The sequence below is a fragment of the Malania oleifera genome, chromosome 6 (genome assembly GCF_029873635.1).
Source record: "Malania oleifera isolate guangnan ecotype guangnan chromosome 6, ASM2987363v1, whole genome shotgun sequence".
NCBI classification, from domain to species: Eukaryota; Viridiplantae; Streptophyta; class Magnoliopsida; order Santalales; family Ximeniaceae; genus Malania; species Malania oleifera.
The window spans coordinates 12808526-12827160 of NC_080422.1; the positions used below are offsets into that span (position 1 = coordinate 12808526).

At 37.4% G+C, this 18635-nt stretch overlaps 1 protein-coding gene across 1 annotated transcript; it reads left to right on the top strand.

Annotated features, from left to right (window-relative positions):
- Positions 1 to 14184: 14184 nt before the first annotated feature.
- On the top strand, positions 14185 to 18425 carry LOC131157870 (putative B3 domain-containing protein Os03g0621600). The gene is made up of 4 exons (XM_058112295.1): positions 14185 to 14311; positions 14724 to 15129; positions 15230 to 15372; positions 17875 to 18425. Exons 1-4 carry the CDS (start codon positions 14219 to 14221, stop codon positions 18178 to 18180), a joined length of 948 nt encoding a protein of 315 aa, XP_057968278.1. The 5' UTR covers positions 14185 to 14218; the 3' UTR covers positions 18181 to 18425.
- The last annotated feature ends 210 nt before the right edge of the window (positions 18426 to 18635 follow it).

An 18635-nucleotide genomic window follows, 5' to 3' on the forward strand; every position in this document is an offset into this window, starting at 1 on the left:
GAAGAGATCTATAAAAAAATTTGAAATATAGGGATGTCAATTGAATGTTCGAAATTTTAAAGGAGGGTGTCTTTTTTTTTTTTTTTGGATCAATTGGGTAAATATATTGATCAACTGAATATATACATCAACACTGGGCATACCCAGGATACCAAAGAAAAACTAAATCAAAACCCAGGCATACTTGGGGGCCAAATCCAAAAACCCAACCTCACTGACTCAAAGAGTCAATAAGCCAAGCATTACAAATTTTAAGCTAAGAACATATCAAATTTATCAAACACCACTCTATAGATATGCCTTTGTATGACTTTACATAGATCTATAGGAGGGATTACATGATTTTCAAATCTTTTTCTATTTCTAGAATGCCAAATGAGATAAACAGTAGTGGCCAATCCAATTTTCTTTCCAGCAGAGTGCACTCCAAATCTTTTTGCTTCTTTATGTAGCCATTTAACCACTGCCTTGATTGTTGTCATAGCCCTTTTAATACCAAGCCAATTCCTTATAATCCCAAACTTCCGCCAAGTATTTACAGCCAAAGAAGATATGATCCAATGTCTCCATGTCCCTATTACAGAATGTGCATTTAGGGTCAATCCAATCACCATACACCTTGTCACATGTTGGAAGTCTTCCTTTCCAACCCAGCCACAAATAGAAAGCATACTTCGGGGTGATTCCATTTAGCCATACAGATTTTATCCAAAGAAGTTTATGACTCTTCTCCCTCCAGAAATCATAAAACATGTCAGGTTCATTCCCCATTCTTTACATATTTTCAATAGCTGCAGCCACACTTCTAGCTTTTTGGACAAGTTGATCTTTAATTTCAACTAATCTTTTGAAGAGGGGAGAGTCTTCTTTTTTGGTTGCTGCATACCAGATTCCAGTATCCTTCAAGTAACATTGGTGAATCCATTTTGTCCAAAGACTATCCTTCTTAGCTTGTATATTCCATAGTGCTTTTGTCAAAAGTGCTCTGTTCCAAGACTTGAGGTCAAAAACTCCTAAACCTCCTTCATCTTTTGGTTTATAGACTTCACTCCAGGCGACCAAAGGCTTCCTCCTGCCACCCCACAAAAATACTCTACAAAGCTTAATTACTTGGTTTAGGACATTCAGTGGAATGGGGAAAATAGCAAGCCAAAAACATTCAAAGCCTTGGACAATCGAGTTAATTATTCCTAATCTGCCAGCATAGGTAAGAGTGTTGCCAAGCCACCCCTTGAACCACCCAAAAATTCGATCAACCAGTGGCCTGTAATGGACAACATTCAATTTGGAAGACAGTAGTGGTACCCCCAGGTATTTAAAAGGAAACTTGCCCTCTTTGATTCCCGTTTGATTTAGAATTTCTTCCAAAACCTATGGCTTCATACCAGCCTGATAAAGGTTGGATTTCAGACTATTAGCTGTAAGTCCAGAGCACTGAGAGAACTCATTCAGACAGTCCATAAGAAATTTTACTGAAACAACATCACCTTTTGAGAACAACATAAGGTCATCAGCAAAAACCAGGTGGGTGATCTTTAGTTCTTCACATTTAGGGTGGAACTTGAATCTGAAATTGCCCTCTAGGGACTTTAGGAGCCTGGACAGGTACTCCAGACAGATAACAAAGAGCAAAGGAGACAAAGGGTCACCCTACCTAAGCCCCTTCCCACATTTGAAAAATCCATTTAATCTCCCATTAAGTGAAATAGAGAAGGATGTAGTCGTGGCACACTCCATGACCCAAGCAATCATTTGATAGGGAAAATTTAAGTTCACCATCATGTCCCTCAAGAAAGACCATGAGACAGAGTCATATGCCTTTTTCAGATCAATTTTCAGTAAACATCTAGGGGATATCCTTTTCCTTTTGTAGCCTTTAATCAGTTCTTGCACCAAGTAGATATTTTCCACCATATTCCTCCCTCTAACAAAGGCAGCTTGGGCAGGGTTTATTAGATCCTCCAGGCAAGGTTTAATCCTTCCAGCTAACAGCTTGGCAATAACTTTATACATAACATTACGGCAAGAGATTGGACGATAATCATTCACCGTAGATGTATGGCTGGATTTAGGGATAAGGGCAATGGATGTATGATTTATCTGTTTTAATAATTTGCCACTTTGGAAAAACTCCTTAAATGTTAGGCAGAGATCATGACCAATGATATTCCAAGACTTCTTATAAAACCCTACAGAGTAACCATCAGGGCCAGAAGCTTTGTCATTTCCAATACTGAACAGAGCCCATCTGATTTCCTCATCTATTCTAGGGGATACCATATCATTTCTTCTTACTTCATTCAAAATAGCTCCCATCTTTATCACTTGAGCATTTACCTTTACACAGCTCTCCTCAGTACCCAGTAACTGAGAGTAAAAGGTTACAAACTCAGCAGCCACCTGGACATATGATTTTGTGAGCTCACCATCCTGTTTCATTACAGTAGAGATGTGATTCCTAGCTTTATTCCTTCTCAGGAGGGCGTGAAAGAAGGAGGAATTTCTATCACAATGTTTCAAAAACTTACATTTTTCCATTTGGGAAAGAAACAACGTGTTAGCATTTTCTAATCTTACTGCAACATTTTTCTTTTTGTACAATTCCTTTTGCAGATCAGGGCATGTTGGGTCATCATGTAGTTTACTCTGAATTCCCACCAGATCAGCATTTGCCTTTTCACTCCGGATAGAAATATGGGAGAAATGGATAGCATTTAAAGATCTCAGTGGTTTCTTCAAGGGTTGAAGCTTCTTAATAAAACAAAATTGTTTATACCCATCATCAGACCTCTGCCACACATCTTTGACTTTTTCGAGGAACTCAGGATGTACTGTCCGCATATTAAAGAATTTGAAGGGGAGTCTGCCCACCTCCAAATCATAAAATAGAGATACTAGAGATACTAAGTGGTTAGATAGATTCCCAGGGAATTGGAAGTGCACCTGAGACAGCCAGCCATTCAAGTACCAGGCCTGATTTACCATGACTCTGTCAAGCTTACACCAGACTCTCCCATTAGACCACGTAAGAAAGCTCCTAGTTGACTTTAGATCAGTCATCCCAGCCACAGTGAAACACTCACTGATATCCTCCACACCGTATACTGTCACTTGCACCCCATTCTTTTTCTCCTCATTATTCATAACATAGTTAAAATCCCCAGCCAGCATCCAAGGACTAGAGATACCAGAACCAATGTGGATAATATCCATCCAAAGTGGTCTTCTAGCAACAATTGTATTAAAACCATAAATGAAACTGAGTAAGCATTCATTTGAGGTTACCTGGCATTTAACAAGGCAATGGATGGCTTGCTCACTTTTATGGTGGACTTGCAGCTTCACTTTGAGTGGGTTCCAAAGGATTAAGATTCTTCCAGCCTCATGAAGGTCAAAATTATTGGCTTAGCTCCATTAGAGGAACACCTTATTCATCATTTTTTCCAGACTTTCCATAGATAGCTTTGTTTCTAAAATCCCCATTAAATCCATATTATTTTCCTAATGAGGTCCTTGACCTTTTTTTGTTTCAGAGGCATGTTGAGGCCTCTGATATTCCAAACACCAGTCTTCATTTTGCATGTAGAGGGCTAGGACCCCCTTTTTTATTCTGTTGGCTAGATGCACCACCTTTCTTCCCATTTCTCCTATATTTTTTTTGCCATATTAGATCCATCCTTCACTCCATTGATAGCCTGACCATAGGTTTTAGGAGCACCAGCTGCAATTAAGCCACACACCACATTCTGGGATTCAAGCAGACATGGATCAGGGCACTAGAGCCTGCTCGAATTAGAACCCCCAGCCTCTTGTAACCCACTATTTCCAGAACCTGCAGTATCTGTAACTTCCGGGGCCAAGGCATCCTTTTCAGGATAAAATTCACACCCCATAGTGTCCTTCTTTGAACCCTCAATTCCCAACCTTGCTTCTACTTCCGGGAATAGGTCCCCAACAAAACTCCCAAAGCTCCCAGAATTTCCATTTATTCCTGCATTTAGATTTCCATTCATACTGTCCCCCTGGTCTGGGGCAACATCACAGATGGGGTCAAGCATCACACCCACACCTTGCTTGGACAATTGCATACCTGAGGACCCATCTATGCATTCAGTAGAAACCACTATTCCTTTTCCCCTTATCCACTTGCTCATGTTTGTTCTTCTTCGAGTTGCTGTTCATTTTTCCTGGCATTGGCTTGGATTTTTCATTATCGATAGTATTCCTATCTTCCATCTTCCTTTTCCTAAGACCACAGTGACTAATAGTGTCACCCACATACTTACATTGGGTATAGAAACTGGGCAAATTCTCATAAACAACTTCTTGAACCATTTCTTCATTATTTGGTAGGAAAACTCTAACTGAATCTTTGATTTCCCTGGCCACATTTACCTCCACAAGTACTCTTGCATATGATATTCTCGCTTGCATCATGGTCAACTTATCTGCACAGACAGGATTCCCCAGTTCCGAAGTAATCCAACCCAAAGCCATTGGATTCCACTTCTCGATTGGCAAATTTTTGAGTTGCACCCACACTGGCGGAGTGGATCTATGTTCGTGGCCAAACTGGAACTATTTGGGCATCTTTTTCATGTATAGTGTCTTGCCACGAGTCAAATATGGTGCTGTTGCAAGACATCTTCCAGTTCATCATTATCCTGGAATTTGAACACCACCCATCCATCCTTATGTTTAATGTAATTCATCTTAACTTTCTAGGAATTCACTGCAGTTCTAAGTGCATCTCTGCTGGGGAAATTTCCAACAAAATACCCCACGAGGCACTTCTGACACGACTCATCGAGGTTTGTTAGGTGACTTGCCTCCAATCTAGCACCATTGCCATCAAAGTGGAAAGCAGGAATGACAGTACAACAGCTAGGTTTCCTATTATTTGTGAAGAGTTCAGACCAAGGAACTCTCTAATTGTTCCTTTCTATCGTTCTTTCATTCCGAAACTTTTCCTTAGCATTTTCCTTCTTCAATCCCTCGCTAACAAAATCATCTTTCACTGTATCATCCCAGATTTGTTTCTTGATACTTTCATTTCCATTGGAGCATCTCTCTGCTGACTCCTCACTCCCAACCAGACCAAGGGATTCCATAATCCGCTCATTCAATACCATCGGAGTAGATTGAACCACTCCAGCAATCATTTCAGGATTCTTTTAGCCCTTTAATGGACTTGCATGCATCTCTCCATGAGGTTGAAGCTTGTCTATAAGCGTTGTAGTTGGTAAAGACCCACGCGACTCCATGAATCTTTTCTCAGCTTCTTCCTCGAGCCTCTCATATTCTGCTATTATCTCATAATCTTTCTTTCCAGCCCCTTGACCCCTCCTACCTCCTTTTGCCACAATGAATCTGAGGGCATCCTCGATCATTTCCTTCCTCCCCTCCTTGTTGCCCATAGCAACTTGAATCTAGCTTTTCGAACACCCAGTCATCAGCCCAAGAAGTTTAAAATCGTATCAGGCGGGAAACCAGAGATCTGACCCACCATAGCCCAATAATCCACCCCACTGTCTTAACCCGAGTTGCAATTAGAACTAGCATTCAAACCGAAGCAAGAACAACTTCCAATCCACCTACGATTCAATCCAACAACACTAAAACACCAAGAACAAGTGGAAATCCCACAAGCATAGCACACTCTCCACGGACAAGCGCCTCTCCCTAGAGAGAGGTGAGAGCTTCTCTCTCTAACTTGCCACAAGCTTTTTTGATTATAGGGTGTCTTTTTATTATAGTGCAAGAGGCATTGGTGTTTTTTACCATATATAATATGTGTGTTTGTGTCTTAGAGAGAGAGAGAGAGAGAGAGAGAGAGAGAAAATGTGAACCCTTAATTTTTTAGTCTTGATTTTATCAATTTTAAAATTTCAACAAACGTATTCTAGAACAATTTTCTTAGTTTTTTATTATTGCTAGTGCATCATTTAGTGTATTCAAAAAGGTTATACTAATAATAATGATAATGATGATAATGACAATAATAACAATGATGACATTAACATTATGAAAGAGAAGAAAAAGAAATAGGAAATTATAGTTATTGATAAACTTAGATATGAAAAGATTGTTATTGGACATCAAATCAACTAGTCAACTTCGCTTTTAACTTACTTATAATAATTTATCCCTAATCATTTGATTAGTAGTGAGCAACTTCAACATTTTTAGTATCCCGCGTGAACAACTAACTTTTTAAAAATTATGAATTGCTCAATGAATAGTTATAATGTTAATAAATTAATTTCTCCATTAAAAGAAAGAATATTCAAATATATCCTCTTACATTATACCATGAAACCTAACAATTTGATGTCAATAGGAATTGACAAGTCAAGGATGAAGGTGTTGGGATGTTTCTTAGCAATGAGAACTAACAAAATGGATAAAATTCCGTCATTCTGAACCAAATCTGACCCGCTTAAATTGACTCATAACCGATTCACACATTAAATAAGTTTGTTTATCCGCCAACAATTTATCCGTCAACAACTAATGTTTAAATTCATTGATAATCTCATATGTTCATGTTTATTAGTCATCAAATCAATTAGCATAAGGTCTATTGGCTAAGGACTAGTCCCACACTCTCAACTCTTACACTACTGAATGCGTCTCTAGGTCTACCCTATGCCCACATTCAAACTCAAGCCCAAATACTTAGTTTTCTTGTGATCAAAACAAAAGTTTCCAAATTCATGTTCTGAAAAATAAAAAATTATAATTTTGTGATTATTTATTAAATGTTTAATATATAAAATATAACCCAAGTATAATTTTAAAAATAACTTCAGTTATTATGTTACCAAAAAAAAAAGTATTTGTTGGATGGTAAAAAAAAATTATATTAGGGATGAGAATGACGGATTATTCGCCATAAATTATTTAATCTGAACAATCATAAATCCGCAACTTAAATAAGTCAAACATGGATCGTAATATCATCACCCAATAATCCGCCTAATCCGCCATGGATTATCTGACCCGATTTGCTTTGTCAGGTCTATTAGCAACCTTTTACCAATGGACAAAGTCCAAAATTTTATGGCTTCTAGGCATGAGTGGTGTTGGAGTGTCAAGCTGAAGAAAAGAATCTGGGCCGTCCATTCTTTATGGAAATCTAACGGCTGCTGTTTCCCTCATTGTTAGCTAGGGGCATGGATGTAATTTCACATGTAATAAATAGTAAATGAAAAATTAAAACAGCAGGGGGGCGGGCGATTTTTTCACACTTCAGTTTTGGGGCAACTGGAGGATGCATTTTTAGCGAGCAGAACAGAGAGGAGACATCTTCCCCTTCCCAGTCGCGAGTCCTTCCCAGCTGCGAGTCTTTCCTAGCCGAAAGAGAGCACCTGCAGTGAGGGTTCCTTCAGCTGCGTAGGAGAGTAAGGGCCGCATGAGAGAAGGAGACGGCAACGGAGGTTCGGCGTTGGGGGGATCTCCAACCTCCAGCAGAGGTTCACGCAATTGTAAAGGAAGGTAATGCACAGATCTATTTCTTGGGAGGGATTTCTTTTAGGGAAATTAGGGAGAAGGATAGGAAGAAGCCTAGGGTTCTTCGCAGGTGCGAAGAGGGGCTTTCGTGGGTCATTCTTGGGCTGATTTCCATACGAGATTGGTAAGACAAGAAAGGGTAAATCTTTGTGTACTTATATTTATTTCCACCAAATTTAATATAGTATCTCCGAAGGTAAGTTTCTACCGTGGATGTAGGCCAATTTTTGGGCCGAACCACGTAAATGTGTTCTTGTGATTGTGTGATTGACATGTTTATGTTTTGCTGAATAGTGGATTGGTGAACATATATTTTTCTTGATCAGGCTTAGCACACACGCACACGTTAAAATAAATAGGTTTTCGTTTAGGTGTGATTGTGGTTGATGCTTAGGTAAAATTAGATTGTGGTTTGTTTATAATTGATTAAAATTTGAAAATTAGAATTAGCAATCAGCTTAATTACACACAACAAGTGATATCAAATCCTAGCTATGTGATGGGGACCTCTAGGTTTAAAAAATAGAAAAATTCATCGGAAAAAATGACTTTGGTTTATGGAGGATCAAGATGCGTGCCATCTTGGTACAGCAGGGGCTTGAGGAGGCTTTTCTTGGAGAAAATAAGGGAACTTTCACTTCGCAATAGGGGAAACTAAGTTTTCCCTCCACTGATAAAGTGAAGCTCGAAATCCTCCAAAAGGCACATAGTGCCATTATCTTGTCCTTAGGAGACAAAGTGCTTAGGGAAGTTGCCAATGAGGATACGGCAGTTGGATTTTGGTCAAAACTAGAAAGTTTATACATGACAAAATTTGTAGCAAATAGACTTGATGAGGATACGGCAGTTGTAGTTTGGTCAAAACTAGAAAGTTTGTACATGACAAAATCCCTAGCAAACAGACTCCATAAGAAGACTAGACTCTACACCTTTAGAATGACCCCTAGAACATCTATTGATGAACATTTAGATGAATTTAATAAAATTCTTTTGGATCTTGCTAATATTGATATTAGTATAGATGAAGAAGACCAGGAAATTCTTTTATTGAGTTCTCTTGATTCCACATATGAAAATATTAAAGAAACTATGATGTATGGGAGAGAGAGGCTGACTTTAGAAGATGTGCAAGCCATTTTGCACTCTAGGGAATTGCACACTAAGTCTGAGTCTAAATTAGGGTCAGGGGAAGGGTTAAATGTGAGAGGTATGTCTGAAAAGAGAGACAAGAAAGGAAAAGGCAAGAGGTCTAGATCAAAGTCTAAGAGCAAGACACTAAAGTGTTTTGTATGTGACAAGGAAGGATATTTTAAGAGGGACTGCCCTGAGAGGAACAAGGTTGCAAATGTCACCACCTCTAAATCAAAGGGTAAGGAAGCTATAGTTTTAGATGGGTATGATAGTGCGGAAGTGTTGAACATCTCTAATAAAGATTCGGGAAAAGAATGGATATTGGATTCAAAATGTTCCTTCCACATGTGTCCATTGAAAAACTGGTTTGAGTCTTTTACATTCTTAGAAGGAGGTCATGTTATCCTAGGAAACAATAAGTCATGTAAAATATAGGGTATTGAGACTGTGAAACTTCTAATGCATGATGAGATTGAAAGAGTGCTAAGAGATGTGAGGTACATACCCAAGCTGAAGAAAAACTTCATTTCTCTGGGTAGTTTAGATAAGACAGGGTACACGTTTAAGTCTAAAGAAGGTAGCCTAAGAGTATGTAAAGGCTCATTGGTAATGATGAAAGGGGTGCTAAAGAATGGGTTGTACACCTTGGTAGGAAAGACAGTGATTGGTGAGGCTTCACCTATCAATCATAGGGTAGAAAATCAAGTTTCCTTGTAGCATAAAAGGTTAGGACATGTTAGCTAATAGGGCCTAAAGGAGCTAGAGAAACAAGGGCTCCTTGGAGATAGGAAACTTAAGGAATTGTCATTCTATGAGGAGTGTGTCTTGGGTAAGTCTACTAGGGTTAGTTTTAAGAAGTCCACTCACACCACAAAACAGACTCTTAATTACATACATTCAGACTTGTGGTGGCCTGCTACGGTTAGTTCTCATCGTGGTTCTAGGTATTTTCTATCAATTATAGATGACTTTTCTAGGAAAGAATGGGTTTATATTCTAAAACATAAAAGTGATACTTTTGAAAAGTTTAAAGAATGGAAAACCTTAATTGAAACTCAAGTTGGCAGAAAAGTTAAAACACTGAGAATAGACAATGGATTAGAATACTTGTCAAATGAATTTTCTGAATTTTGTAAAGCTGAGGGCATAGCTAGACATAGGACTGTTAAGGATACTCCCCAACAGAATGGATTAGTTGGAAGGATGAATAGGACTATTTTGGAAAGGGTAAGATGCATGTTAGCCACTTCAGGTCTGCCCAAGACCTTTTGGGTAGAGGCGGTGACCACTGCTGTATATCTTATTAATAGGTTTCCTTCCACAACTCTAAAATTTAAAACCCCTCAAGAAATCTGGTTGGATAAGCTTGCTAATTATCAGGGTTTAAAAGTTTTTGGGTGCGTAGCCTATGCCCACATTAGAACTAATAAATTAGAGTCTGGGGCTATTAAATGCATTTTTGTGGGATACCTAGAGGGGGTTAAAGGCTATAAACTCTGGGTTATAGAACCTGGAAAACAAAAATGTATTATTAGCAGGGATGTAGTTTTTAATGAAACTCAAATGGGGGAAAACCAAAAAATTCATATGAAAGTGTTAGGCACTCTGATACTAGTGACCGGCAACTTGAGGTGGAGCAACCCTAGCCATTTAGAAACAGATGCTATAGATTTTGAGGAGTAAAACTCAGAACCAGAAACCTCTGAATTAATTAAAACCTACCTTCTAGCACGAGATAAGGATAGAAGGGTCATAAGACCTCCTCAAAGGTATGGGGAAGCTGATATGACATCTTTTGCTCTTTGTATTACTGAAACAAAAATTGAGGTGGAGCCTAGGACTTTTAGAGAGACCATGGATAGTAAAGAGGTTGAAAAATGGATTCTTGCAATGCAAGAAGAAATGGAGTCTCTAAACAAGAATGAGACATGGGTGATGGTACCTAGATTGGAAAAACAGAAACTCATAGGATCCAAATGGATCTTTAAGAGGAAAAAGGGAATCCCTGAAGTTGAACCACTCAGGTATAAAGCTAGGTTAGTGGCTAAAGGATTTACATAAAGGGAAAGGGTAGACTATAATGAAATATTTTCCCCTGTTGTAAGGCATAGTTCAATTAGAATTCTATTATCTTTTGTTGGTGTACATGACTTGCATTTGGAACAACTTGATGTTAAAACTGCTTTCTTGCATGGTACTTTAGAAGAAACAGTTTATAACTCCCGAGGGCTTTGATACAGAAATAAATAAAAATCATGTATGTTATTAAAGAAATCTTTATATAGGCTGAAACAATCACCTGGACAATGGTATAAACGATTTGATTCTTACATGATTCAAAATGATTTCTATAGAAGCAATTATGATGGTTGTGTTTATTTTAAATCATGTGATAAATGTAATATATATTTGCTATTATAAGTTGACGACATGTTGGTTGCTTGTGGAGACATGGATATGTTAAATTAAGTTAAGTGCATGCTTAAATCTGAATTTGAAATGAAAGACTTAGGACCTGTTAAAAGGATACTTGGTATGGAAATAACTAGAGAAAGGAATAAAAAGTTTCTCTACTAGTCTCAAAAGTCTTATATTTCAAAGGTGTTGAAAAGATTTGGAATGAGTCATGTTAAATCTACTTCTATTCTTATTGCATAATATGTTAAATTGTCTAGAAAACAGTGTCCTGAAACTGAAAATGAGTCACTATTTATGAATAGAATACCTTATGCTAGTATGGTTGGTAGTGTAATGTATGCTATGGTATGTTCTAGACCTGATCTATCTTATGTTGTAACTCAAGTGAGTAGATTTATGAGCAAACTTGGAAAACCACATTGGCATGTTTTGAAACAAATTTTTCAATACTTGTCTGGAACAAAACAACAAGGTTTAATATTTGATAAAAGGGATATGCATTGTGAAATAGGGTTAAGAGGATATGTAGATTCTGACTATGCTAGAAATCTAGATACTAGGAAGTCTTTGTCTGGTATGGTTTGTTTCCTTTTTAGGTAATGCTATTAGTTGGAAATCACACATGCAGTCGGTGGTAGCCTAGTCTACCATGGAGGCAGAATATATTGCCATGATTGAAGCCTTTAAGGAGGCTATATGGATAAAAGGACTATGCCAAGAGTTAGGAATGTATAGTGGAACTATTATAATTTATTGTGACAATCAAAGCACTATTCATTTGGCTAAGAATCATGTTTATCATGATAGGTCCAAACATATAGATGTTAGACTGCATTTTGTGAAAGATATTATTTCTAGTGGTGAAATAGAAGTAATAAAAATTTCAACAGAGAATAATCCTTCTAATATGATAACTAAAGTGGTACTTAAATCCAAGTTTGAACATTGTTCGAACTTGGTTAACCTTGGAAGTTTCTAGTGTTTGTTTTGCAGGAACCGCCATCAGAGATGCTAAGGAGATGCATGGGTCACAAGCTTGCCAAAGTGGAGAATTGTTGGAGTGTCAAGCTGAAGAAAAGAATCTGGGCCGTCCATTCTTTATGGAAATCTAACGACTGCAATTTCACTCATTGTTAGCCGGGGGCATGGATGTAATTTCACATGTAATGAATAGTAAATGAAAAATTAAAACAACAAGGGGGCGGGGGATTTTTTCACACTTCAGTTTTGGGGCAACTAGAGGACGCATTTTTAGCGAGCAGCACAAAGAGGAGACATCTTCCCCTTCCTAGCCGCAAGTCCTTCCCAGCCGCGAGTCTTTCCTAGCCGAGAGAAAGCACTTGCAGCGAGGGTTCCTTCAGCAGCGCAGGAGAGTGAGGGCTGCACGAGAGAAGGAGATGGCAGCAGAGGTTTGGCATTGGGGGGATCTCCAACCTCCAGCGGAGGTTCACGCAAGGGTAAAGGAAGGTAATGCACAGATCTATTTCTTGGGAGGGATTTCTTTTAGGGAAATTAGGGAGAAGGATAGGAAGAAGCCGAAGGTTCTTCGCAGGTGCAAAGAGAGGCTTTCTTGGGTCATTCTTGGGCTGATTTCCAGAGGAGATTGGTAAGACAAGAAAGGGTAAATCTGTGTGTACTTGTATTTATTTTCACCAAATTTAATATAGTATCTCCGAAGGTGAGTTTCTGCCGTGGATGTAGGCCAATTTTTTGGGTCAAACCACGTAAATGTGTTATTGTGATTGTGTGATTGACATGTTTATGTTTTGCTGAATATTGGATTGGTGAACATATATTTTTCATGATCAGACTTAGCACACATGCACACGTTAAAATAAACAGGTTTTCGTTTAGGTATGATTGTGGTTGATGCTTAGGTAAAATCAGATTGTGGTTTGTTTATAATTGATTAAAATCTGAAAATTAGAATTAGTAATGAACTTAATTACACACAACAAGTGGAAATATAGAATAAAAGAAACAAAATATTAAAAAATAATACTCATAGTAATAGAAGTTAAAAACCCAAAAAAAAAAAAAGAAGATAAAAGTGATATAAAGCATTTAAAGAAGATTTATTTATTGTTATCGGCTTTATTTTTTGAAATTTTTAAGTAGATGGAACTAATAATTTTATTATAGAAAAAAGAAAGAAAAAGAAAGAATTAAAAAAATCAAAATGAGAGAAAAATAAGAAAAGAAATTATTTGTGTTGTCACCCATTTGCCCAATTGATGTGTGTGTAACAAATTTAAAATTAAAATTAAATTCTCAATTAAGGGGTAATTTATTAACTACCTATAAGCCCATAACTCTTCCATTATTTTTCATAGTGGTCTCATTATTTCCTTAAATTTAGAATTGTTGATCACACATATTGCGTACTTATAGTTAGTATATTCGTGGAATGAAGACCAAATTAACACCTGTGTGACTTTTTTTCTCTTCTTTTCTACTAAATATTTATTATTAAAATTTTTTTTTTTGATAAATATTTATTCTTGTTTCTTTCATTATCATATAAGATTTCACGTGAAAAAATAAGAAAAGAGAAAATTCCTTTTACTAAGAGATTTAGATTAAGGCCCTTTTGTAAATCAATAGTAGCCCTACCCTACTATATTAGGGTAAAGCCTTCATTACTAACTAAGCGCTTAAGCCTTAAGGCTTGCTTTGTTTACTAATTTTAAAAATAGTGGAGCATTAACCTTCTAAGGTTATTAAAGTTAAAAAAAATAAAAAAATAAAGAAAGAAAGAAAATTTGAAATATCATATACAATTACTTGAGGTAGAGCTTATTATGTACAAATAAACATATGATTTTTAAACATATGATTTTGGGAGAAAATTACAAATCTAACACTAATTTCTAAGTAAATAAATGAAGCACAAATAAGGTATTCATAGGAGACAAAGCATAAATCTAAAATTTCAGAGATAAGTTATGCCAAAGGGTCAAGAGGTTAAATGAAAAGCAGTTACTCATTCTGGAATCTATTGTCTCTAAAATAATTTATTCAAATCCTATTGTCTCTAAAATAATAGTAATGAGTGCAAAGCAGTTACTCATTCTGGAATCTATTTATGGTACTTAGGGTTTTCTTGTTATGTCCTTCACCGTACTTTTTTTCTCATAGTGCCAAAACCAATTGAGCAATGGCCAGGCTCCGCCGTCGCCGGATGCTTTCCTCCGGCAGTAGACATGAATTCTTCAAGATCTTTTTGCAACAATTTAGCTCCCAGCGAATGGTACTGTCTTTGTTCCGTGTGCTCTGCTTTAGCAACCTGTGTCTTTGGTGTGATGGCAGCAAACTAGATCAGAAAGAATTGTTCTTTTTGATGATTTACTACTTTATTTCTTTTAGAAAAAGGGAAGAAAAAGAAGAAGAATAAAGCAAGGAAGAAATACTTAACTACTCATCAAAAATGTTACATTAATTGGAAAGAACCGTTAGTGGGTTATTCACTTTTTATTTAAAAAGAGTTTAGTTTAATGCTTTGTTGAGCTGGATATTGTTTCTATTATGAATATAATCGATCAATCTAGGGTTTTGTACTTCAAGATAAAGTTTTTTTGACTGATTGGGTGTGTTTGGAATGGCATTATGACTGCATGTTCAATTATGTGTTACTTAGAAGTTAAAACAGTCAAATCTTGCAGCGGATACCACCGGCATTCATTCAGCACTTCGATGGGAACATACCAAACACGGCTCTTCTGAAGGATCATGGTGGAAGGTGTTGTGAGGTGGAGGTGGAAGAAGATGATAATGGTGTGTTCATGAGCAATGGCTGGGAGGGCTTTGTGAATGATCACACAATAGAACAGGGGGACTTCTTAATTTTCAGATACGATGGGAAATCTACGTTTGATGTCAAAATATTCGGTAAAAATGGATGCCAGAAATGCCAGAAAGAAGAAGAAGTGCTGGCTATTGATAAGTTTGGCCCCCCAGTTTGCGTGAAGGAGGGAGAGCTGACGAATGAAGCTGAGCAGACTTGTCAGACTCCCCCTCTTATTTGCAAAAAAGAGCTGTCACAACCGGCCCAAATAACTGAACACTCAGGTTTTGAGTTTTATTAGATAATCTTGTTTCCAGCATTTTGCAACTTTCCCCACTTCTTATTTCTCTCTTTTTATTGTTCCAATCTGTTGTGAGCTTACAGATTCACGTGGGCTTCATTATCGAGATCAATCAAAGAGAATTGCTTCAGCAAAGTTGGAAATTCACAGGTTGTTTGATTCCTTGGGAGCTGACTTACCAAAGAACCCTTGTTTCCTTGCTTCTGTGGGGATGCGGTATATTCTGGTGAGTACTCAATTTTCATTCTTGTATGTGAAAAGTTCTAGCATTTTATGGTTTCACTGTTAGTCTATATTGATGGGAGTAAATGGTATTTCAGTCTTGGCCAATTTGATTTGAGGTCCTGAGTATTGTGTTCAATGGTTATTTTTTATCTTAAATGTAAATATATTGATCAAAAGAGTACGTACAAGTGTGGCCTTTGCATAAGTGAGGAAAGACACAAAAAAGCCACAAAAGGATACACAAAAAACCTGGGCATTCCCAGGGCCAGCAAGGCACTTTAAACAAAAGACACCACTAAAAAACAGCAACTTCAAAAGGCCAAATTATCTTTCAGCCAATCAAAGCAAACTAAAGATACAGCAGTAAAATCCAACGCAACCTCAAAACAGAACTTCAGCAAAACAATTAAAAGCTACTTTCAGCTCTCCAATTAGCAAGATTATGAAATCTGTTGTGGATGACTCTGTAAGTATGAGATTGAATGGCTCTGATTATTGCTTCAGGAGCAGTCCCTGTCCCTTCAAATTGTTTCCGGTTCCTGAAGTGCCATATGTAATGTACTGTGGCTGCAAAGCAGATCTTTTTAGCCACAGCCTGAACACCAGTACGTCTCAACTCTTTATGTAACCATTTCAGCAAAGCTTTAATAGTTGAGATTCTTCTAGTAATACCAAGCCATTTTCTCAAAAAAGTCCAAACTGGTTCTGTGCTGCTGCATTTAAAAAATAAATGATCTAATGATTCATCTTCAGTTTTGCACAGAAAGCATCTCTTGTCCAGGCCTTCAATCATTAACTTATCTTTTGTGAGGAGTTTGCCCTTAACACTGAGCCAAAGAATAAACTTGTGCTTCGGAGTACTTCCAGATTTCCAGGCTTCTGCCAACCAAGGAGCCTTGCTGCCCTTGACTCTCCAGTAGTTGTAAATCTTCGAACAACAAAGTTTATCTTCCAGAAGCCATTGTCTAAATTGTTCTTCAGCATTGAGGTGATTCCTGCAGTCCCTAACAATCTGGTTCTTGATAGCCACAATTTTTTTAAATAATGGGGAATCATCGTGCTTGCTTGTGGCCTCCCAAATACTCCTTCCTCTCAGGTAAAACTGGTTTACCCACTTGGACTAGAGAGAATCATTCTTCTCCTGAATATTCCAAAGAGCTTTCAAAAGGAGAGTGCAGTTCCAGAAATTAATATCGAACACTCCCAGCCCACCTTCCTCATTGGGGAGACAAACCTCCTTCAATGGTTATTGGATGGACATGCGTTTGAGAGTTTTCATTTGGTTATTTAGGATAAGAAAGTACATTTGAAGGGTGAAAATGAAGACCAACAGTCATGTGGCACCTAGGAAATCATTGGATTCAATGAAAATGTCATTCAGAGTGGCTTTTTGACTTTGTTATTTTTAGTTTCCTGTGATAGTTTATCAGTTGGTTCTACATATGGAATGTAACTGGGGCATAGTTCAGTTTCTAAGGCTATTCGAATGTCTTTTCACTTTTTTTCCATGCAATAGAGTCCTTTAGTATTTTATATAAATGGTTCAGTATGTTTAACAGATATAGATATGTTCTTGGTAAAAACCAATGGCCTTAAGAAACAATATCAAAACAAAAGGATTTGACTCACGGAGAACTGTAAGAATTCATGACAAACAATGCAAGACGATTTATAATTTACAACTTTACATCTACTTTCACTCCTTGTTATTTGTTTGCAAAATCAAGATGGACATAGTCGAGTAACTTACTACATATCCATATGATACAAATTATGCTACTCTGGATGGTAGTGCACAATATAGGTGAATGAGGGTAGCATAAATCTCTTTGGACTTCTTGATCTGTTCATTTCAAACTGATGCCAATAGAATAGGGCCACTTTCTACTTGTTGCATGAGATGCATATATTTGAATGGAGAGCTCTATAAATGGGGTAAGTTTTGTTCTTGGGGATTTGTTCACAAGGAAGCTTCCAGTTTAGGTATCTTGACTTTCAAACCACTCTATGAAAGTCGATATAGTTCACTATACAGAAATATGGAATTGAGGGTTGCTTCATAGAGGCATAGAGCATTCAATATTGAGAACAATTCTCCCTTTCTTTTTTTCCTTTTGGAAATTATTAAGCATAAAAGTAGGGACCCTTTACTGACGGATGAATGATGATACACTAGATTTTGGATTGTGCATCTTGAGAAATTGTCACTACAGCTTAACCCATTTTACTTTATTACGTGTAGAAGTTGGAATAGCGTAAGTACAAGCACACCTATGCGCACCCATGCACAAACATATATGGTGGATGAAACTGTCACTACATTTTAAGAAGTTGGAATAAACATATGAACAAGCACGCCTATGCGCCCCCATCCACAAACATATGTGGTGGATGAAGTGAACAGACCATTTTCAATTTGAGTATGAACTGTATGGAGTGTTTTAGAACTTATCTGGTGTTGGTCATTTCACTGACATGGGCTTGGTTTGGTTTGGGGTTGCAGAACATTCCAAGATTGGTGGTGTTGACAAATCGTATTAAATTAAATGATGAGCTGGTAATTCGGAATTGGAAGGGAAGGTGGCAGGTCGGTGTGATTTTCAAGAAGGAACGTATATCTGTGACTACGGGGTGGGTGAAGTTTTGGAGGGACAACAAGCTGAGCCGAAAAGATCATTGTGTTTTTGAGTTTGTGGTTGGCAGAGGAGGGTCTTGCAAGGAGTTAAGGGCGCATATTTTCTATGCAGGTGCAGGAGCAAGGGCAAAGGTTCTAAAGCCCCATGGACATCGAGCTGTGAAAAGGCCTTGATTAGCTCTCCCTCTCTCTCTCTCTCTCTCTCTCTCTCTCTCTCTCTCTCTCTCTCTCTCTCTCATGCAGGCACTAAATCCAAGCTCTGATGTTCATTTGTCTTGACAGAGTACAGGTTTTTTTGTAATCTTCCTGTTAAGTTTGGTTGATTTCTCTGAAATTTTTGCCAGCCAAACTGGAGGAGATTAAAAAAAATTGTTGATGAATGAACCAACATTTGGTGCAATAGAATGGAATAAGATTAGTCACTCTGTATTGTTATATAATATTTTGTTCCATTCTACTTTAATTTATTCTATTATAACATACCAAACATTTCATAAGTGTATTTTGGATATGGACCATATGGTTCTTTTAGAGGGATTTTGATCTCCATGAGGTTTTTGAAATTATGAGTTTTTAACAAATTTTTTATTTGGATAAATTGCAAATAAACTATGAAAAATCTCAAAGAA